We start from the raw sequence: 23,799 nt of genomic DNA on the forward strand, positions 1-23,799 counted from the left end.
TTTTCCCACTCTGCTTCCTTTATTTATTATGAATCCAAACACCCCACAATCATTACACAAAGGCAACCATAGGGACAGGGAAGAAGTCAGGAGACCTGACTGCTGTTGGTGCTACCCTTACAGGCCATGTGACTCTGGCCTTCGACATGCTCACCTGTCAAATGAAGAGGACATTCTGCTGGCAGAGGTGTTTGAAAGATTAATAACAATAACAAAGGACAGACAGAGTAGCATGCCTCAGGTACTATCCTAAGTGCCCTACAAATATCCTTTAATTTAATCCTTCCCAGAGCCCTATAAGGTAGATACCTTTATCCCCACTGTACAGTTGATGAAACTAGGGCACAGAGAAGTAATTTGTCAAAATCTTATTAGGTTTCATGCACTCCAGTGTCCATTGCAGCACTATTTACAATAGCCAGAAGCAACACTGAAGCAACCTAAATGTTCAACAGAGGAATGGATAAAGAAGGTGTGGTACATATATATAATAGAATATTACTCAGCCATAAAAATAAATGAAATTGAGTTATTTGTAGTGAAGTGGATGGACCTAGAGTCAATAAAAAAGAACAAAGTAATGCCATTTGCAGCAACATGGATGGACCTAGATTTTTCATACTGAATGAAGTCAGAAAGAGAAAAACAAATATCATTATGATACCACTTACATGTGGAATCGAAAAAAAAAAGGGTACAAATGAACTTATTTACAAAATAGAAGTAGAGCCATGGATGTAGAAAACAAACTTATGGTTATCAGGGAATAAGGGGGAAAGGAATAAATTAGGAGATTGGGATTGACATATACCCACTACTATATATAAAATAGATAACTAATAAGAACCTTCTGTATAGCACAGGTAACTCTACTCACTACTCTGTAATGGCATATATGGGAGAAGAATCAAAAAAGAAAAAAAGGGCTTCCCTGGTGGTGCAGTGGTTGAGAGTCTGCCTGCCGATGCAGGGGACACGGGTTCGTGCCCCGGTCCGGGAGGATCCCACAGGCTGTGGAGTGGCTGGGCCCGTGAGCCATGGCCGCTGGGCCTGCGCGTCCAGAGCCTGTGCTCCGTGACGAGAGAGGCCACAACAGTGAGAGGCCCGTGTACCGCAAAAAAAAAAAAAAAAAAAAAAGAAAAAAAAAGAAAATAAGAGTGGATATATGTATATGTATAACTGACTCACTTTGCTGTACACCTGAAACTAACACAACATTGTAAATCAACTATACTCCAATAAAAATTTTTAAAAAAAGAAAAAAAAAAGCTTATGTTTCCTATAATACTTTTAAAGGGGTGTTAGAGATAAATAGAAGAAAGTAATGTAAAAAATACCATACTATGGAGATTTTAAAAATACACTGACATATTCTACCAATCAACACTAAGTCAGAATTTCTAACAGTTAAAAATACAAGTAAAAATTTTTTAAACGTTTAAATATTAGTATATAAACACAACTGTAGTGGTAAAAAAATGTCATTACCATGCTTACCAATAACATGATAAGCATGTTATTCAGATATCCTTTATTATATATTTATTCCTGTACTCAACAAATATTGATCAAATATATATGTACAAGGCACTGGGTGCTATGGTAAGACATCAAAATAAAATCCTTTCCCTCAAGGATATGGACAGATATGTAGATATATGAGTATGATACAAGGCAGAATGTAGAATGTATCATAAGAAATAATTGAGATAGGAAAGCACATGAAGAAGGAGTGGCAAGCAAATGGTAAGTAGGGATAACATGCAAAAGAAGTTGGCATTTAAGTTAAACCTTGAAAAATGAGCATTTTGAGAGGCAATGACCTGTGGGTAGGGGTATTCCAGGCAAAATAATGAAGGCTTAACACTTAAAAGTAAAAAGTAATGCTGTCATTAACAGATTGATTATATAAAAGTATGTTTCTGCCTTTATGGGTTCTTTAACAACATTCTTTAATTCACGTATTTCACTGTCTGATTCACTTATACAACTTTTCCATTACCTGAACAACTGTCATTACCTAATACACATTAGTCTTGAAGCATATAATCATGCACTAAGTTTAACAAAATAAAGGGAAAGGTAAATATGGTCCTATAAAATAGAGAGGAGTCTCAGATCATAGAGTATACAGATCCTCATTCTGTTCTAAGATTTTTTAAAAATATTTATTTGCTTATTTATTTATTTATTTTTGGCTGCATTGGGTCTTAGTTGCAGCACATGGGATCTTTTGCTGTGGCATGTGGGCTTCTCTCTAGTTGCAGCGCATGGGCTCTCTAGTTGTGGTGCACAGGCTCCAGAGCGCATGAGCTCTGTAGTTGTGGCACACGGGCTCTGTAGTTGTGGCATGTGGGCTCCGTAGTTGTGGCAAGCAGGCTTAGTTGCCCCTTAGCATGCAGGATCTTAGTTCCCTGACCAGGGATTGAACCTGCGCTCCCTGCATTGGAAGGCAGATTCTTAACCACTGGCCCACCAGGAAGTCCCCCTGTTCTAAGATTAATTCAAAATTATTTCTCTTAAGCCTCCATAAAAAAGGCAATAAATACAAGAAATAGTGATTTTTGGATATACCCCTAAGAAAGCTCTTCTAAGTTTTTTCATACAGCATTCATCCAGAGCACGTTTTACTAAAATAACAAAACAAACGAGCATTGCTCAAAAGTCTGACACTTACAAGAAGACACACTTAGGAAAGGAAACATTTATAATAATATCAAAAGATATTATAATAATAAGTAATTGCTTAATTGTAAGGCTACTTGGTAGCTATCTCTGGTACAAAATATCTATAGTAGACAATTATAGAAAAGTTTGGTAAAATTTTTATTGGTTCCAAGACTTTTAGAACCATTTCCAAGGTTCTGCTCCTTCTTTATTACGATGATAATATTACATTCCTACTATGGGTCTTAAGTTGAAAACTGTGGGTAAGCATTTAATCATTCAAAAATGAATGATTAGTCAATATGTCAGAGACTATACAAGCCAACTAGGGCTCAAAATATAACAATGCTACCATAATTTTCATAAGAAAATCAAATAAAAATTTTTCACTGTATAGAATTTAAATCAATTTTTGACTGACCAATCATAAATATGGCTGTTATTCAATCATAGGTTCAGTAGGAAGGCCTTGTTTGTGAAATGACTTTCCCGTAAGCATTGAAAGGGGTGATCATCCTCTAGAATATTTTCTATCAGGTTGAGCATGGGCTTCTTTTAAAAAAACAAACAAACAAAAAACAGTATTAGGACTTGATTAGGATTCAAAATACCACTCAATTCTACTATGTGGCAATTAAGATAAAAATAAAGACAATTATTTTCATGGCTTCACAAGCCAATCAATTTATCTCAATGTTCATTGAGCATCTACTATACTAAAGACTCTGTGTCAAGCCCTACAAAGGACACAAAAATTAGTAAGATTCAGTCACTGTCCACAATAAATATATAATTGAGCAGCACAGTTAAGATGGTGAACACATAACTATAATAGAATTAAGAATATGAATGGCCTAAGACTGATATTAAAGTGAGTACTCTTGAGGTTCCAAGAGAAAAACGTTATTTAACAGAAAACAATTACCTCGTCTCCCATCTGTGGGACAAACGGGGAACGTCGTGGTATGGTATCCAAGATCCACTGAGGGGCAAACCATTCTTCATTGGGCTCACCTGCCATAGAAACCAGTCCTCCTTTCTAAAATATAGTTCACAAACATATAAACTGTAAATATATGAACAATTGTAGAAAAAATAGCAGGTAGAAAATGTTAAAAACATCAGGTTATAATAAAACACAAAATATACAAACTTTAAACATTTTCTTTTACCAATTAATTATGCATAACTTTTGTACCAATAAAACAATCAAGTGAGTAACATGTTCAATTTTGGCTGACAGATAATATGACACTATATACTATCTAAAACCCACAAATTTTACTCTTCATGTCCCTAGTATATCAAAGGAATTCAAATACAAGTAACACAACTTTTTGCCAATTAAATGATGACCATCAAGAAGATAATTCTGTCTACTAAAGCAAGAGGTTACAGAATGAATACAGAATCCATTTTTAAATTAATATTCAAGGAACTCTGTGGATTAAGTTTTTACATCATTCAAATGAAATTATAGTGGGAAATAAAACCCCATCATTGGGATGAAATAAAAACATAAAGAAATAGAAGAAGCCCTACATGATTTATCATATCCTTCCATTTTACAAGTCAAAAATATATAGAGATCTATGACTGGTGACATGACAAGAATAATCCTTTTATACTACAGTGGCTTATTTAAAAACTCTACTACATTTTAACAAACAACTGTCAAAATGTTTTTATTTAATGTTAACATAATAATGAAAATATTCTAGCCTCTACTTTTGACAACAGAAAAATTTCAAAAAATCTTTACATCTTTTATACAATTTTACTTAGTTTCTCAGATGGAATATTATTTTTAGATAAAAGTGAAGTGTTACTGTTAAATATTCAAGTATCAAAGGAAAAAACCAAAACCTCCCCCAAAAAAGAAAAACAACCTGTAAACTTACAAACCTTCTTTCTAGTCTGTTTAGGTTTCTTTTGCCGTTCTTCAAGTGACTTCAAATTCTCCTCCTCAGAGCTGCTGCATATTTTCCGTGTTGCCTGTCTCGTTTGCCTTTTTGGAGGTTGCAAATTTATTCCAGCATCTGCTGTCCAATCAGAATATTCACTTGATGAATCACTGTAAATAATACATAAGTTCAGAAAAGGAATAGTTTTGCCTCATGATTGAAAGATGATCATTTTGTAATCAAACAGCATTATAAATGACATGGTTTGATTTTGTTCTAACCAAAGATAAAAAAATATCAAATATAGAATTTTGATCATTACCTAAGTGATTTTAGTGAAATGCTTCTTGGATAAAGTATAATGCTTAGTTTCCCATAACAGGATTTAAAATTCAAAATTCCTGTCCAAATCACAAAAGCTTCTTTAAATAAAGATGTTCCTTATCCCTGAAAATGGTTAAATATAGTTGTTTTAAACCTGAAATAAATACACATAGCCTGCCAAGGTGTAGAATCTTGGATTTACAAAGAATCTTATTTTACAGATGGAACTATTTTAGGGAACTAAAGTCCATGATGACATGCGCAAAAAGATATTGGTAGAGCTAGGATAAAACAACAGGTCTCTGGGCTTCCAACCCAGTACTCTTTCTACTATAAAATACTATTTTAACTCTGCTTTACCAAATTCCTACAAGAACATAATTTCACATTAAAAGTGTTAAATGATTTTGACCAAATCAAAACCATTAAAACTACCTGGAGGAACTTTCACTTTGCCATTCAATAACAGGATCCTCTATAGAAGCATCACTTGTGCCAACTGTTTCATCTTCCTGCAACAAAGAGCCAGCAATTGAGATATATTGTTATTATTAACTAGCATATTATTAATTAGCATATATTACCTGTTTTATAACACTTTTTGTAGTCCCCCCTCCAAAGAAAAGTTCTAGTTAAAATGTATGTAATCATTTTCTATATATACTTGTAACTCATAACTAAGCCTACCAAGTATTTAAAAATTTCTAGCATCTACTATCTTACTGATATGACACACCTTTTCTTATTTCAAAGACACAATAGACTCCTTAAGAAATGCAAATATAACCCTCTTAAATTTTGTTAAAACCACTGTTTTCTTTTTTTAATTGAAGTATAGTTGATTTACAATGCTGTGTTAGTTTCATATATACAGCACAGTGATTTGGTTTTTGTTTGTTTTTCATTGGGGTACAGTTGCTTTACAATGTTGTATTAGTTTCTGCTGTACAACAAAGTGAATCAACTATATGTATACATATAACCCCTCCCTCTTGATTCAGTTTTATATGTATATATATACATGAAAAAAATATATATGAATTTATATGAATATATATATTCTTTTTCAGATTCTTTTCCCTTATAGAAAGCCATTGTTTTAAAAAATACCTACACAAAAAAAGATAAAAATACCTATATGCCTCTACCAAGTTAATATAATTACTCTCCATAAAAAGTTAATCATCTTTTTATTATGTAAGATCTCAAACGTATCAAAGTAGAGGAAATAGATAACATCCTTGTGTACACAATCTCCAGTTTAGACAATAACTCACTGCCTATCTTGTATATATACCCTTACCAACTGCCTCATACCTCAGGGATTATTGTGAAAAAAAAAGCATTTCCACTATAAATATTTATTAAGATAAGGATTCTTTTTAAAAACATAACCACAACACAATTATTACATTAAAAAGATAACAATTCTTTTCTTTTTTAATAACAGCCTATTGAGATAGAACTCACATACCATAAACTTCACCACTTCAGAGTATACAGTTCAATGGTTTTTAGTATATTCAGAGCTGTTCAACCATCACCACTAATATTAGAACACTTTCATCACCCCAGAAGAATCCCTAAACCCATTAGCAAGAACCCCTCACTCCCCACTACCTCAAGCCCCTGGTAGCCACCAATCTACTTTTGGTCTTGGTACTCTTGTCAAAGTACCACATCCTTTGAACAACAAAATCTGTACCAAGTAATCTTCGTTTTTCTTCTCTCTTCTTCTTTTTCATGTATTTTTAATTTTCTTAACCATCTTAAATTGCTACGTTGCCCTGAATTTCTCCTTGCCTATCTGTCTTAGTGACACTCATGCAACAGGACTCTATAATCCATCTACATTCAATGTATTTTTGTTTTAATTCTTTTAAGTCCATGGCTCAGAGGCAATAGTTGTTTTTTTAAAAAATTTTTATTGGAGTATAGTTGCTTTACAATGTTGTGCTAGCCTCTACTGTACAGCAAAGTGAACCAGCCATACACACACACACATCCCCTCCCCTCTGGATTTCCTTCCCATCCAGGTCACCACAGAGCACTGAGTAGAGTTCCCCATGCTATACAGTAGGTCCTCATTAGCCATCTATTCCATACATATCAATAGTGTTTATATGTCAATCCCAATCTCCCAATTCATCCCACCCCCCCTTCCCCCTTGTTATCCATACATTTGTTCACTACGTCTGTCTCTACTTCTGCTTTGTAAATAAGATTGTCTATACCAATTTTTTCAGATTCCACATATATGTGTTAATATACAATATTTGTTTTTCTCTTTCTGACTTACTTCACTCTGTATGATAGTCTTGAATATGTGATCATTCTTTTCAGATCAAGATTTTCATGGGTGGGGGGAGAGAAGGAGGGATATCATTGATAAGAGTTAAAGAATTGTGAATGTTGGGAGAAGAATGAGGGTACCATACATTATCAATGCATAATTAAACCCTCATTATTCACTTAAATACTATAGTTATTAAGAGAACAAAAGGAAAGGACTGGAGAAGAGAGGAACATGAGGAAAAGAACTGCTATAGTCTTTATTTCATTACCATGAAAAAGGTAGGTCTGAAAAAAATCATCACTCAGTAATCTCCATGACTGGTAAAGTCAACAATAACAGAAAACATGTATATTATGATTACACAGTCAACAAGTTCTGGAACTGTATAACTAGTTATCACAGTTAATATTCCACTTCTTTCCATTTCTAGGCAGATTTGCTCTCACTCTCTTTTCTTACTGTCCCAAAGCCAAACTTTTCCTGGCATGTTTGATACCCTCAACCAAGATAATATCTTGGGTACAAATAAGAGAAGATATCTAAAGGAGTTCAATATAATGCTCGAGTTTGCCTATTAAATGCCTTATTAATAAATAATACTCATAAGAACATCATTAAAATAATTTTCTATTAAATTGACCCTTAAAAGTAAACCCAAAGTTTATCAGATTGTTATTTCTTTCGTGATATGTCAATTTTCAGCCTTTCATAGAAAAAAAGAACTTTGAAAAGGAATCTAGGTATCAGATATGCCTTAACTTCTTTGTGATTTTACAAGGTTTCAGATATTGACCTCCTTGATAGTCTCATGTTATTAAACCTAGTTGAAAAATTAAAAAAAAAGTAAACCCAAAGTGATGACACTAACTGGGAAACAAAAAATTACATTGAGTAAATAATAGCAGATATCTAACCTCTGAGGAGCTATCTGAGTCTTCCTGTACACCTGAATTTTGACATGATGCTTGTGAATTATGCTCTATGTTGGATCGTGTTTGGTAAGTATGCTGACGTTTGCGTTGTGTCCTTCGTAAAGACCGCCCACAGCTAGGCGGATAATCATTCTATAAAACAGAAGGAAAATAAATTTTAAAAAATGAAAGCCTCAGTGAATATACACAAAAGAACACATATAAAGAGAATCAATTGGGCTTGATTTGGAGTGAGGGTGGAGGTAAGAGATAGGAATAAATTCCCTAAAAGAAAACCCAAGATATATTTTTATACTATGTTTTTACATAAAAAAATATACTTCTTTTTTTTTTTTTTCTGGTACACGGGCCTCTCACTGTTGTGGCCTCTCCCGTTGTGGAGCACAGGCTCCGGACGCGCAGGCTCAGCGGCCATGGCTCACGGGCCCAGCCGCTCCGCGGCATGTGGGGTCTTCCCAGACCGGGGAACGAACCTGTGTCCCCTGCATCGGCAGATGGACTCTCAACCACTGCGCCACCAGGGAAGCCCCAAAATATACTTCATTTTTATATATTTAACCCACTTCCATTAATACTGATTACTTTCCGTATTTTGAAAACTTTGTGATCAAATTAAAGACAGTGCTGAAATTCTAAGCTGCAAGAATCTGCCCACTCAGAATTTATATATACCATATTATCTACAATTTATTACAGGATGAAGCAAGATATCTATATCATATGTATGTGTATATATAATTCTTAATATAACATGTATTTCTTTAGTTCTATAAAAAACTACATTTAGTAAATGAGTCAAAATAAAAATTTATTTTTAATAACAAAAATGTAAAGTAAAAACTGTTTTATTCTACCCTTTACAAGTATAAAATATTATTACTGATACACCATATGTCAAAACTATAACCCTAATATGTCATCAGGAGTAAACAAGCTTAAAGGTCTTCTAAATCAGTATCAAGGGCCAGTTTCTTATCTTACATGTAAATGTTTCTCATTTTCAATATAAATAAAAATGTTTACAGATCCAACTACCCTGTTTATTAGTCTCAGACAAGTCTGATGTTTGACAAATCAGCTTAGCAGGAAAAAAAAATATAAATCATGGATGTGAGTCATTCAAAATCTCTAAGAAAATAATCTTATCAGAGAACATCATATAAGCTAATAAAATCTGAATAGAAATTAAGAACGTGGGTATCAAAATGATCTAAGAATATTTAGAGATAGTCATATAATAATTACCTGAAATTGTATTTATCAATACTGAAAAGACACTTAAAATTCAGTACCCATTGCTTATATTTCCTTAATAAGATTAAAATCAACCTAGACTTTCCAATTTACCATACTCTTCAGGAGTTATAGTTGTTAGTTCCGGGAACAAAACTATATTCTTATGTCACTAGTTTGTTCAACCTCAGAGTACTAGTAAGGGGCTTAACATGCACCTAATGGAGTACAGGGATCTTATTTCCTGATTAGCAATTTCTACTGGGAATATGAATCTTCCTAATGTATATAGAACAGATTTTGCTCCTGTCTAATTAGGTAGGCCAGGAGTAAGCCTTGGGCAGGGGTCAGCAAACGTTTTCTGTAAAGGGGCAGAGTACAAATATTTTGGCTTTGCAGGTCATATGATCTCTGTGGCAACTACTCAACTCCATATAGCATGAAAGCAATCATAGACAATATATAAATGAATAGGTATGGCTGTGCTCCAATAAAACTTTATTAATAGGAATAGGCAGTAGACCAGATTTAGTCCATGGGCAGTTTGCCAACCTCTGGCCTAGGGTATCTGAACATTTGTTTTACATTGTGATTAGTGATACAGCATTAATTTTAAAGTTCTACTTTAACCATATGAAAATGGTATTTTAATACAAATGTCTTATACCTACAATGACCACATATCCTAGATTTGGGGGGATAGTTCTAACTTTGTGTAATTTTATCCTTATTAATAATAACCATATAGCTCCATTTGGGGATTTAAAAAAAAAGTTTCCCTATATACAGACACCTATCGAAATAATCCCTTAATACATAACTTCCACCTTTCAAAAACCTGGTATCTGCAAATATTTACAAATAGTGTATTGCAAAGTACTGTAAAGCTAAACTTACCCTTTGGGTAGCATAAGATGGCTTTTTCTTCTTTTCGACTGTATAAAGACTGATTTCTATGTCACCTTTAGCAGTTCGACATTCTTCCTGAACCCTAATAACAAAACAAAGGTCAAAGTAACAGAAAATCATCAAAGAGCAAACCAATGGTTTATTTATTATTAGAGAAATGCAAATCAAAACTACAATGAGGTATCACCTCACACCAGTTAGAATGGGCATCGTCAGAAAATCTACAAACAACAAATGCTGGAGAGGGTATGGAGAAAAGGGAACCCTCTTGCACTGTTGGTGGGAATGTAAATTGATACAGTCACTATGGAGAACACTATGGAGGTTCCTTAATAAAATAAAAATAGAATTACCATATGATCCAGCAATCCCACTACTGGGCATATACCCAGAGAAAACCATAATTCAAAAAGACACATGCACTCCAATGTTCATTGCAGCACTATTTACAATATCCAGGTCATGGAAGCAACCTAAATGCCCATCGACAGACGAATGGATAAAGAAGATGTGGTACATATATACAATGGAATATTATTCAGCTATAAAAAGGAATGAAATTGGGTCATTTGTTGAGACATGGATGGATCTAGAGACTGTCATACAGAGTGAAGTAAGTCAGAAAGAGAAAAACAAATATCGTATATTAACGCATATATGTGGAACCTAGAAAAATGGTACAGATGAACTGGTTTGCAGGGCAGAAGTTGAGACACAGATGTAGAGAACAAACGTATGGACACCAAAGGGGGAAAGCGGCGGGGGTGGTGGGGGTGGGGGTGTGATGAATTGGGAGATTGGGATTGACATGTATACAGTGATGTGTATAAAACTGATGACTAATAAGAACTTCCTGTATAAAAAAATAAATAAAATAAAATTCAAAAATTCAAAATAAATAGATAACAAAAACACTTTTAAATATAAAATTGGACATTTAAATCATTTTAGGTATGTACCTCAGTGGTATTAATGACATTTACAATGTCGTGTAACCATCATCACTATTTCTAAAACTTTTTCATCACTCCAAACATAAACTTTGTAACCATTAAGCAATAACTCTTTATTTCTCCTTTCACCAGCCCCTGCTAACCTCTAATCTACTTTATGTCTCTATGAATTTGCCTACTCTAGATATTTCATGTAAGTGGAATTATACACTATTTGCCCTTTTGTGTCTGGCTGATTTCACTAAGCATTATGTTTTCCATGTTTATCCATGTTATAGCAAGTATCAGAAGTTTTTATGGCTGAATTATATTCCAGTGTATGTATATATCACACTTTATCCATTCATCTGTTGACAGACACTTGGATTGTTTCTACAATTCAGCTATTATGAAATAATGCTACAATAAACATTGGCATACAAGTATCTGAGTCCCTGTTTTCAATTCTACTTCTAACGTTTTGAACAGAGAATTATTTCATATTGTTCTACTGCCAGGGGGTAGCATTCAGTTCATATATTAGCTATGTCTCCCTTTTCTTATTACTGCTAAAGAAAGAAAAGGTGAAACCAAATTAATTTTGCTACTTGTTGGCTCAGCTGGTAAAAAGGTTTTGCTAGGAAGATCTCATGATTTGAATGGATTTTCTATGTTCTCTGTCAATGTCCTTTCTGTTTTCCAAATCTATTTCTAGTTGCTGTGCATCATCTGGAGTCAATATTACAGTAAATGTTAAGGTTTACAAATAAGGATAGGGATTCTAAGTTTGAAATTCATCCTAATGAAATCCTTTCATCCAAAGAAGTCTACTTAAATGATATTTCTAAATATATGCTAAGCACTGGGTCTACTACATACCTATACTGCACTCCCAAACTGCTCCAATTCTGAGTTTCCTCAGAACAACTGTTGAATATTGGGTCCATGTATCACTGACATATTTAATCACATATGGCCTCATGTTCTTACTTAATAGTATTTTTTCATATCTTCTAACCTAGACTATAAATTCAAAGAAGACAGAGATTATGTTTTTTCATTTTTCAGTATTCCCCAAAACATTTACCACAAAGCTAAGCAAATTTAAGATAATCTTTAAGTAGTTGTTATGGAACGAACTAATGAAATAATGTGGAAAAACTAATGTATGGATCAGCTAAATTAAAGAAAAATACCTTAGTTATTAGCCTAACATAGTACATTTTATTTTTTTAACATCTTTATTGGAGTATAATTGCTTTACAACGGTGTGTTGGTTTCTGCTTTATAACAAAGTGAATCAGCTATATGTATACATATATCACCATATCTCCTCCCTCTGGTGTCTCCCTCCCACCCTCCCTATCCCACCCCTCTAGGTGGTCACAAAGCACAAGCTGATCTCCCTGTGCTATGCGGCTGCTTCCCACTAGCTATCTATTTTACATTTGGTACTGTATATAAGTCGATGCCACTCTCTCACTTCGTCCCAGCTTACCCTTCTCCCTCCCCATGTCAAGTCCATTCTCTACATCTGTGTCTTTATTCCTGTCTTGGCCCTAGGTTCTTCAGAACCATTTTTGTTTTTTTTTTTTTAGATTCCATATATATGTGTTAACATATGGTATTTGTTTTTCTCTTTCTGACTTACTTCACTCTGTGTGACAGACTCTAGGTCCATCCACCTCACTACAAATAACTCAATTTTGTTTCTTTTTATGGCTGAGTAATATTCCATTGTATATATGTGCCACATCTTCTTCATCCATTCATCTGTCGATGGACACTTAGGTTGCTTCCATGTCCTGGCTACTGTAAATAGTGCTGCAATGAACATTTTGGTACATGACTCTTTTTGAATTATGGTTTTCTCAGGGTATATGCCCAGTAGTGGGATTGCTGGGTCGTATGGTAGCTTTATTTTTAGTTTTTTAAGGAAACTCTATACTGTTCTCCATAGTGGCTGTATCAATTTACATTCCCACCAACAGTGCAAGAGGGTTCCCTTTTCTCCACACTCTCTCCAGCATTTATTGTTTGTAGATTTTTTGACGATGGCCAGTCTAACTGGTGGGAGATGATACCTCACTGAAGTTTTGATTTGCATTTCTCTACCTCACTGAAGTTTTGATTTGCATTTCTCTAATGATTAGTGATGTTGAGCATTCTTTCATGTGTTTCTTGGCAATCTGTATATCTTCTTTGGGCAAATGTCTATTTAGGTCTTCTGACCATTTTTGGATTGGGTTGTTTGTTTTTTTGCTATTCAGCTGCATGAGCTGCTTGTGAATTTTGGAGATTAATCCTTTGTCAGTTGCATCATTTGCAAATATTTTCTCCCATTCTGAGGGTTGTCTTTTCAACTTGTTTATGGTTTCCTTTGCTGTGCAAAAGCTTTTAAGTTTCATTAGGTCCCATTTGTTTATTTTTGTTTTTATTTCCATTTCTCTAGGAGGTAGGTCAAAAAGAGTACATTTTAATTTACTTACTCAAAAAGAATGTTACTATATTGACTCACCTACTAACTCCATTATTTAGTTCATTGACCACCACTCTTCTGCTCCATGCCATGAGATCTCTTTCAGTGGCCATCTGGCTTCTAGGAGCATTGTTATGCATTTGTCGGACACCTTCAATTTGACCACTACGTCGGAGTCCAATGTTTGGGGAAGAAGATATGTCCATATTTGGATTTCTCAGAGCTAAAACAAAAACAAAGGAAGGCACCACTCTCTCAGCAAAGGCACCAAACTCTTCCAGATTAGAGCTCTAAATAAAATAGGAGATTCAAAGACAGTACTGCTGAACAATATTGCTATCCCTTTTTTATACATTTTCTGTACCCCCTTTATGGTTTTTACAGTCTTATAGATAAAGCAGGCACTCAATAAATGTTTACTGTCTCTATAGCTCTTTTAAGTTTTTTCAGAGGACTTTCACATCTGTCATCTACTAAATGCTCAGTAAATACAAAAGGTGTATTTAACATATTTGGTAGATTCATAAATGTTATTAGTACTAGTTCAGAAAGCAGCTTTTTAATCTAAATTCTACCTTTATTTAGCCCATTAAAACGTTTTTGAATAGAACTCCAATAAAGCTTTCAAAAATAGTATGAAAAAAATATTTAAAAAATTTTAAACCATCAAAATTTCATTTTCAAAATTAATAAGGAGTGAAAGAAAGGGGAAATAAGCAATAGAAATTTTACTTTTGTTTTTAATCCTCCAGTAAGGTCCTTGTTTATTTTTGTTGTAATTGCAAATAAAACAAAAGTGGAAACTGAAACATTAAACTGTTAAAATAAGCACCAGGAAAACAAAACAAATGAACATTGCAAAGAGAAGTCATTGGGGTCCCTTTGACTAACAGCATTTCAAATCTAACCACAGAAACCTAACATTGAAATTACTGACCTCTAAATCAGGGTTCTAAGCAATTTTTATGTCTTAGGAACAAAAGGCCTGGATATATAAGATTATCAGCCCACTTCTTATCTTGTTCCAGGTTAAGGAAAGCTTATCTGAGCTAGGTGCTCCAAATGACATGAACAAAGAATGTTTTTATTTTAATTTTATGGGATACTAAAGAAATCAGGAAATGAGTAAAAGACCCTGTGAATCACCTCAAATTTAAATCAACCTTATTCATTTCTGTGGACTCCAAAATGTCACAATACCCAAATAAATGACCTCAATTATGTAAATATAAAAAGAAACACATTTGCCAAAATCCCATATGAGGACTGCATTTTAAACAGAACTAATAGTTCTTGATAAAAGTAAAACTGACATAGGCTAAGATTATATAAAACTCAGATGCATAGACACACTTCATGTAAAGTGAAGGAAGACATACAATAGATTGGAATAATACTGGTAATTAGAATCAAACTTGTCAAAGTCAATTAAGAAGCTGTATCTGGGGCTTCCCTAGTGGTGCAGTGGTTGAGAGTCCGTCTGCCGATGCAGGGGACGAGGGTTCGTGCCCCGGTCCGGGAAGATCCCACATGCCGCAGAGCGGCTGGGCCCGTGAGCCATGGCCACTGAGCCTGCGTGTCCGGAGCCTGTGCTCCGCAACGGGAGAGGCCACAATAGTGAGAAGCCCACGTACCACAAAAAAGAAAAAAAAAAAAAAGAAGTTGTATCTGTATTCCCTAAGAAGAGGGCTTCTTGTCTTCCAGTGTATTTTTGTAAACTCGAGAGACAGATGATATGTTGCTTCCTTTTCAACAAAGGAGGGCAAACTATTTTGGTATTAATTTTTAAATTTAAAGTGGCTTTAATTTTGAAAACTTTTAGGTTGGTTCCCCTAGAAGGGGCTGGACTTATTGTAGCACCTTGCTTATTAGAACAAAAGTAAAGACTGCAAATACTTAACTGAGTTAACAGAAAACAGTATATTAAAATACACCATCTGTGGGCTTCCCTGGTGGTGCAGTGGTTAGGAATCCGCCTGCCAATGCAGGGGATGCGTGTTCGAGCCCTGGTCCAGGAGGATCCCACATGCCGCGGAGCAACTAAGCCCACAACTGCTGAGCCTGCGCTCTAGAGCCTGTGAACCACAGCTGCTGAGGCCACATGCCACAACTACTGAGGCCCGCACGCCTAGGCCCCGTGCTCCGGAACACAAGAAGCCACCGTAATGAGAAGCCCGCGCACTGCAACGAAGAGTAGCCCCAGCTCACTGCAACTAGAGAAAACCTGCACGTGGCAATGAAGACCCAGCACAGCCAAAAATAAATAAATGAAATAAATTTATAAAAGCAAAATAGGGGCCCTCCCACCGCTATTGTGCTGGGGAAGATGTAGCAGCCTCTTCTCCGAGCCACCCCTTTGCCTCCGAACTTCTCTGGGGCCAGCAGCCGGCCGACCTGGGGCCCGGGGCCGCGGGCTCAGCCGACTACCATGGGCTCTTGTGTCAAACCAGCAGTTTGCAGGTGGCGGCCGGAGGAGGCGCAGGAGGACGCAGCCCGGGCGGCCGAGGAGTCGCAGCTGCTGCACGGAGCCGGCATCTGTAAGTGGTTCAACGTGCGCATGGGATTCGGCTTCCTGTCTATGACTGCCCGTGCCGGGGTCACACTCGACCCCCCGGTGGATGTCTTTGTGCACCAGAGTAAGCTGCACATGGAGGGCTTCCGGAGCCTGAAGGAGGGTGAGGCCGTAGAGTTCACCTTTAAGAAGTCCGCCAAGGGCCTGGAATCTATCCGAGTCACCGGCCCTAGTGGGGTGTTCTGTATTGGGAGTGAGAGGCGGCCCAAAGGGAAGAACATGCAGAAACGCAGATCAAAGGGAGACAGGTGCTACAACTGTGGAGGTCTAGACCATCATGCCAAGGAATGCAAACTGCCACCCCAGCCCAAGAAGTGGCACTTCTGCCAGAGCATCAACCATATGGTAGCCTTGTGTCCACTGAAGGCCCAGCAAGCTCCCAGCTCACAGGGAAAGTCAGCCTACTTTCGGGAGGAGGAAGAAGAGATCCATAGCCCTGCCATGCTCCCAGAGGCCCAGAATTGAGCCACAGTGGGTGGGGGCTATCCGTTTGTGATCAGAAAGTTTTGAGGAACAGGCATCAATCAGCAGAGTGGAGAAAGTGGGGACAGGTTGGGTAGGGGGCAGCTGGCACTGCCATATATCTCAGGCCGGGAGCCAAAGCGTCACCCCCTCTTCCCTCTTGGTGGGGGGAAGGGCTGAGGCAAAGAAACTCCAATCATGGTCTATCCAAATGCACGTGAGGGCTTTGGGGGGTAACCCTTCCTGCATGCTTTATCTGAGTCTCCACCCCCAGAATCTCTAGCTTTTGAAAGTGGCCTGGATAGGGAAGTTGTTTTACTCTTCAAGAAGGATATGGAATAATATTTCCCGTGCCAGAGTGAAAAGATTAAGCATGAGACCAGATTGATGGACCCAACCCACAAGCCACTACATTCTGTGGGAGGAAATATCTCAGGGGTAAGGCAGGGTTTTCCACATCTTGTCTGCTCACAATCTCCTCCTGGGAGAGAGTGCTGAGAGAACTGTCCCAAGCAGTGGGTTGTGATGATAGGCAAAATGGGAGTTGAGGGAACAGCTGCAGACCTGCTGCTTCTAAGCTCACTCCCACCCCATTCTGGGCCAATACAATTTTATTTATTTGCTCCCTTGGATTACTGTACCTTGGGTCCCACTTTCTTCAGGATGCCAACTGCACTAGCTGTGTGCGAATGACGTATCTTGTGCATTTTAACTTTTTTTCATAATATAAATATTCTGGTTTTGTATTTTTGTGTATTTTAATCTAAGGCCCTCATTCCTGCACTGTGTTCTCAGGTACGTGAGCAATCACAGGGATAAGTCGGCAGCAGCTCCGGGTCTGCACAGCAGGAATACTTTTTGTTGCTCTATCACCAGAGAGAACAACTATTTGGAGTGTATAGCCTATTGAACTACCTCATTTTTGCCAATTAGAGCTGGCTTTTCTGCCACAGTGTCCTCTTGAAACCCCTCCATCTTCAATGTTTCATGGGAGACTAGGTTTTAACTGGGTTGCCCCATGGCTTGGTCTCCTTCTACTGAAAGATTGGAAATTGGTCTGAACAGAAAAAGTGGTACAGAGAGGTTAGGAGAGGCTGGGCCAGGTAAAAGGTGCAGAGAGAGGAAGCCAAGATTAGGCAGAGGTCATCTGTATGTGTGATAAAGGATTCCTGTTCCAGACCTCTAATCCCAGGGCATAGGACTCACTTTACATACCAGGTCCATCCTTCAGTGGATTGGGCTAGGCCTAACATACACAACAGGGTATATTGTATGTGTTTTTGTGAAAACTGTGAGTTAGTAAGGACAGGTTTTAAGAATGATGCCTCTGTACCCATCTTGAGCTGCCCAGGGATGTATATATGAAGCAAGGACAAGATCCTTAATCTTTAACAATTCTGGACTTTTCCTCCTTGGTTTCCAGAGAGACCATCAGTGATAGCTTCTTTGTGGTTCCCAGAGCCAATGTCCTGCCCTGCTGCAGCAGTAATTAGTGTCATGGTAGCTAAAGGAGAAAAGGGGGTTTCGTTTACATGCTGTGAGATCACTGCAAACCTACCTCACTGTGTTGTAACGGGGCAAATGCAATAGAATGCATTGGGTGATGTGTGTCTGATCCCCTCTAGTTATTGTATTTGTCTGGACTTCGTAGGACTTCACAAGTAGCTGATTTGGTGATTGCTAGGTGGCCTAGTTTGTGTAAATATGTGTTGGTCTTCTCCATGTTCTTTTGGGGTTTTATTATTTACAAACTTTTTATATTGAGAAAAATAGCCAAAGCATCTTTGACAAAAGGTCTGCACCAGCCAAAAAGATCTGAAACATAAACTTGGGGGCCCCTCTTCTTGAAGTGGGAGATCTTGAACTACACTTTCTTTTGTGTTCCCCTTCCCCGTTTCCTATTTCGAACAAGACCTTCTGTCCTAAAAACTGTATTCCTACCTCCTCTTCTTTCCCCCTTCGTGCCCTCCCCAAAAATAGTCCATACACCTATACGTTTAATTTGTGGGGTGTCTGTGATTAAATGATTTGTGCAAAAATCCTGAAGAAGCTAAGAACTCACCATCCCTTGTTCTCAATCTCCTGAATCATGACCATTCCTTGATTTGATTCATGCCAAACAGACTGCTGTCTTTGGATGGATTAAAACCTACTTTAATCTCTAATCCTGGGGTAGAGAGGAGCAACGAGGGGGCCTTCCATGTAGAAAGTGGGGTTGGGAGACCACAAAAGGAAAGATGAATGTATAGCCAAGTCACTCAGGAACTTTTATGCAGGTGCAAGAAACTTATGTCAAAGTGGCCACAAAATTGTTTAATAGGAAACGGACGAATGTAACTCCATGTTTACTGCTAGAAACCAAAACTTTGTGTGAAATCTTGAATTTATGGGGAGGGAGTGAGGGTAGAAAAGCATGTACCTGTTCTTCATCCCTTCCCCTCATTACTGAACTGCAGGAGACTGAGCCCCCTTGGGCTTTGGCGACCCCATCTGGGCAGTGTTTATTTGTTGGTTGATTTTGCTGTGCCAGGTACTTCCTTTCCCATTTGCTATCATTTTGTAACACACATGCTGACCCTTTCCCCTTCCCCTTCTTTTCCTTGGGAAAATACAATGAATAAAGACTTATTGGTACCGAAAAAAAACCAAAAAACAAAATAAAATAAAATAAAATACACCATCTGTATTCCTTAGGAGATGCTAAATCACTTTAGCCCCAAATGATAGAGTATGGAACTTTAGTGTATCATATCACAACTGTAAATTAACAAAAATGTTGCTTTTATTTAAAAACCTAAAATGTTCCTCACATGTAATTACTTGGTACAGGTAAAATAATTAAAGTACATTCATCATACCTTTTACAAATATGCACATACTTACCACCATTAGAAGAATATGATCTATTAACTGGAAAATGTGGAACATCTCCTTCATTAATTAGCCTCAGATCTTGTTCTCTTTGTAACTCCCTGATTATTCCATCAAGAATGCTCTCATCTTGGTCATTGGTTTGTTGCCCAATTACCTGTTCTACTACTTCACCATCACCTTAATTGGACCAAAGATATAAAGCCACAAAATTATTTACATTTCAGTGTACCATAAATATAGTAAAATCAAGCTTAATCTATAAGTTCCTAGACAAATATTTTTAAAGGGATTAAAATGAAAATAAAATGTATAGCAAACAAAATATTTTTTAAAGAACTTTTAAATATGTCAGCTTGTGTGTTTAACTTAACCAATGTCCCCAAACTAGACATTATTATGAGAGCCTTCTCACCTTAAAGAAAAATTATTAAATTATTAATTTAAAAATTAATTTTCTCTATAGAATATTCCAAGCTAAAAGTTGGGAGTAGAGATTTGAGTAAGGTTTTAATAACTTTAACTGAAAATACCAAAAATGCTTTGCATCTCTCGTGAGAATTTCCTTTCTGAAAGAAATCAATTATGGTCTTTCAAATAGTGTCTCTTTTTATTTATTTATTTATTTATTTATTTATTTATTTATTTATTTATTTATTTTTTGCGGTACGCGGGCTTCTCACTGTTGTGGCCTCTCCTGTTGCGGAGCACAGGCTCCAGATGAACAGGCCCGGCGGCCATGGCTCACGGGCCCAGCCGCTCCGCGGCACGTGGGATCTTCCCGGACCGGGGCACGAACCCGTGTCCCCTGCACCGGCAGGTGGACTCTCAACCACTGCACCACCAGGGAAGCCCCAAATATTGTCTCTTTTGATAATACCTCAGTATATGGATGAGTATAGAAATTATTTCTTATAATGAAATTCAATGATTACATCTGAATAAAAACTTATTTACTTCTATGATCTTTTTCTTTCTTAAATACATCTTAGACCTATTTTTCATCTTGTCCTCTAGTCAGATTGAATGGCATCTAGTAGAGTAGCCAAGTGATCAGGTCTTATTGGAAGTAAAATATGAATTACAGATTTTTTTATTCAAATGCTTTCAGTTTTACCTCCTATTAATATTCATGCTTTTCCCCCTTATTTAATAAATATGACATCAAAGAAGTAACTATTGGCACATGTGTAACACCATTTCATTGCTCTACAAATCTTTATGAGAGAGACAATAAAAAAGGATATGCAACATTTCATTCTAGAAAGGTCAAGTCTTAATTCCCTAGTAAGGATATAAAATTCCATTTGCAGGAGTTCCCTGGTGGCCTAGTGGTTAGGATTCAGTGCTTTCACTGTGGAGGCCTGGGTTCAATTTCTGGACGGGGAAACATCTCGCATGCCGCATGGCACAGCCAAAATATATTAAAAATAAAAGGAAAAAAATTCCATTTGCAAATAAATAACTCATTACCTCATACTTGGAAGAAAACCTACAAGTAACAAACTAAGGTATGAAGGCATTCTGGTGTGGGGGGTGGTGTGGAGGCATCATACCTAAGGGAAATATGCCAACCAGAAGAGTTGCTTTAATAGAGAATATCTTATTTCAATGTCTTTTTCTGCTACATTGCCATCACACTCATCACTGCTTCAGTATCCTCCAAGGTTAAGTGTTATTTAAACACTCAGCATCCCCCACCCCAAAACTCAATTCTTTACATTTCAAACATGAGGATGGGTAAACAGCCACTACCCAGTTTGTAGTTCTTGAAATTTCCTCTTCTTCAGTCCATTAACTATGTACTGTCAAATTATAATACTAATATTATGAGCAGTGGAATTTCACCAATTATAAAAGCTTGACACATTAAAGTTAGTACATTTAATCATCACTAGAAGCCAATACTATAAACAACAGGATCATACATATGTTCAGGGTTCTAAGAAAGCAGGTCAACACATTCTCTGTTTGAGTATACTCTTGTTTGTCCTAGTCCATTTATCTGTGTCCAGGTGAGACAAACAGTGCAAAAGTACTCTGGTAAGATAAAAAGTTCTATGCAACTGAAAATTAATAAAGTATTAGGTAAAATATAGTATAACCTACTACATGGGGATATATTATATATATTAGAGTTTAGCATGGGGATATATTATAGAGAGAACAGGAGCAAGTATAACATTTTACAAAATGTTTTAAATTTAATTTTGTAGAGAACATACCATTAGCCACATATCCCAGCTGTGGTATAAGCTGTTCATCTTTACAATTTTCCCGTCCTGGTACTAGCCTTTGGAATTTTGTGGGATGAGGATTTCCATCAACATCCACCAAGAATGGGGGAGGCATGAGATGAGGAGCTTGTTGGGTTTGTTCATCCAATACATAGTTGTTGGCATCACGGATAAGAGGTCGATAATCCGTATGGAAGAACATCTGATCTGGAATCTTTATGACATATTTTTAGTATTTAATATGCACAGGAAATTTATAAATAAGCATTTATTTTCATTCCTAGAGCACATGTGTTTTTCAAATCAGATAATTTCTGCATTATCTTTATAGTCCTCTATAGTCATATGTTCCCTCTAGGTAGAAGTGAATCACCTAGATCATAATCCTATCTTTTCTCCACAAAACTCTACAATCTATATTACTTTCTGGCCCTCCAATATTGTATTTTTCCAATTAGGATAAGAAGAAGCAAAGCAACAACACAGTAGATAAAGTTAGTTATTTTTTAAGTTGCAAAAAAATACAAACTTTTATAACTATTTTTCTTGCTTATTTTTATTCAAATAAGAATAGATGGAGTATAATATAAATGGTGAGGCAGGTAAATATCAATTGCATGAAAGACACTCAAAGGTGATACAAGTATTGAGCTGAACTCAAAGATTCTAAGCTCTTTTCCAACTCCAAGATTCTATAATCTATCCTAAAGTCACAGCTACTAAAATATAAGAAACCAATTAAGTTAGCTTCCAAAGTATTTTAACAAGACCAATAATAGGTAAAGTAGCCAAGCAAGAAAATAAGCATTCAGTCACCAGCTGTTTATTCCCAACTTAGGATAAGTAGAGGATGTAATCTGATAAAATTGTTCTCTTATTACACCTGAAAGGCAGTACAGAGAATATGTTCTAAGAAAAAGGATTTCCTAATGAATTTTTTTAATTTAATTTTTAATTTTATTTAATTATTTTTGGCTGCGTTGGGTCTTCATTGCTGTGTGCGGGCGTTCTCTAGCTGTGGCAAGTGGGGGCTACTCTTCGTTGCAGTGTGCGGGCTTCTCATTGCGGTGGCTTCTCTCGTTGCAGAGCATGGGCTCTAGGTGTGCGGACTTCAGTAGTTGTGGCACGCAGGCTCAGTAGTTGTGGCTCATGGGCTCTAGAGCACAGGCTTCAGTAGTTGTGGTGCATGGGCTTAGTTGCTCCGTGGCATGTGTGATCTTCCCAGACCAGGGTTCGAACCCATGTCCCCTGCATTGGCAGGCGGATTCTTAACCACTGCGCCACCAGGGAAGTCCCTCCTAATGAATTTTTATATCTACATCATCCTATATCTTAATAGTAATTTGAACTGCCAAGCTTTATGTTCTGTCAGTGATGAAAAATTTTACCAAAAAAGGTGACTTTGTTATTTTATATCTATTGACACAGAGTGACCCTTATTAACTGGAATACTTCAAATAAAATTTATGAATGATACAATAAAAAATTGCAATCTACAACAAAAATTAAATATACTAACCTTTTCATAGTATTTACTGCATCCAAATCCAAAAAGCAGCAAATGCCCATGAGAATCAGTGCAGGCAAAATGGTTTCCATCTGGTGAAAATTTACAGTCAAACACTGCACCATGGCCTTGACCTTCAATCTGAAATTTAAAAGAGTCACTTTAAGTCATCTTAAGAGGTAATTTTAAAATAATAAGCGGTCAATAGCTTCTGCTTGCTAATATCTTGGATTCTGTGATGCATCAACATGCCAATGTACTCTCTGACTTCTGTAGCCAGAACCCTACTGTAATAGTAAAGCTCTAAAAGAAATTAGGGAGAATTTCGCAACAAACATTACTAGCAATGTCATTTCTGAAGAAGAACTGCATGAATGACTGAGGAGAATAAAAAAGACCTAAACACAACCAAATTGACAAAGGCACTATCTCAGCAAAGTCAAGATATTATCTTCATATTTAAATTGTAATGCA

General features: G+C 36.7%; 2 protein-coding genes across 3 annotated transcripts in view; one reads left to right on the top strand and one right to left on the bottom strand.

Moving 5' to 3' along the window:
* Positions 1-23,799, bottom strand: part of BRWD3 (bromodomain and WD repeat domain containing 3) — a 118,876-nt gene that overhangs the window by 32,742 nt on the left and 62,335 nt on the right. For both annotated transcript variants that reach the window (XM_032620103.1, XM_032620102.1), the window contains exons 16-24: positions 23,338-23,466; positions 21,807-22,032; positions 19,594-19,761; positions 13,716-13,899; positions 10,254-10,347; positions 8,106-8,255; positions 5,331-5,407; positions 4,573-4,741; positions 3,593-3,706 (exon numbers count right to left, since the gene is read on the bottom strand). In XM_032620103.1, coding sequence (XP_032475994.1) covers positions 3,593-3,706; positions 4,573-4,741; positions 5,331-5,407; positions 8,106-8,255; positions 10,254-10,347; positions 13,716-13,899; positions 19,594-19,761; positions 21,807-22,032; positions 23,338-23,466 — 1,311 coding nt within the window. The remainder of the gene's footprint in view (positions 1-3,592; positions 3,707-4,572; positions 4,742-5,330; positions 5,408-8,105; positions 8,256-10,253; positions 10,348-13,715; positions 13,900-19,593; positions 19,762-21,806; positions 22,033-23,337; positions 23,467-23,799) is intronic.
* Positions 14,154-16,713, top strand: LOC116747728 (protein lin-28 homolog A-like). Its single transcript, XM_032620253.1, is given in 3 exon segments — positions 14,154-14,160; positions 15,972-16,139; positions 16,142-16,713. Coding segments are annotated over 3 exon segments (747 nt in total).

This window comes from Phocoena sinus, chromosome X (genome assembly GCF_008692025.1).
Source record: "Phocoena sinus isolate mPhoSin1 chromosome X, mPhoSin1.pri, whole genome shotgun sequence".
Lineage (NCBI taxonomy): Eukaryota > Metazoa > Chordata > Mammalia > Artiodactyla > Phocoenidae > Phocoena > Phocoena sinus.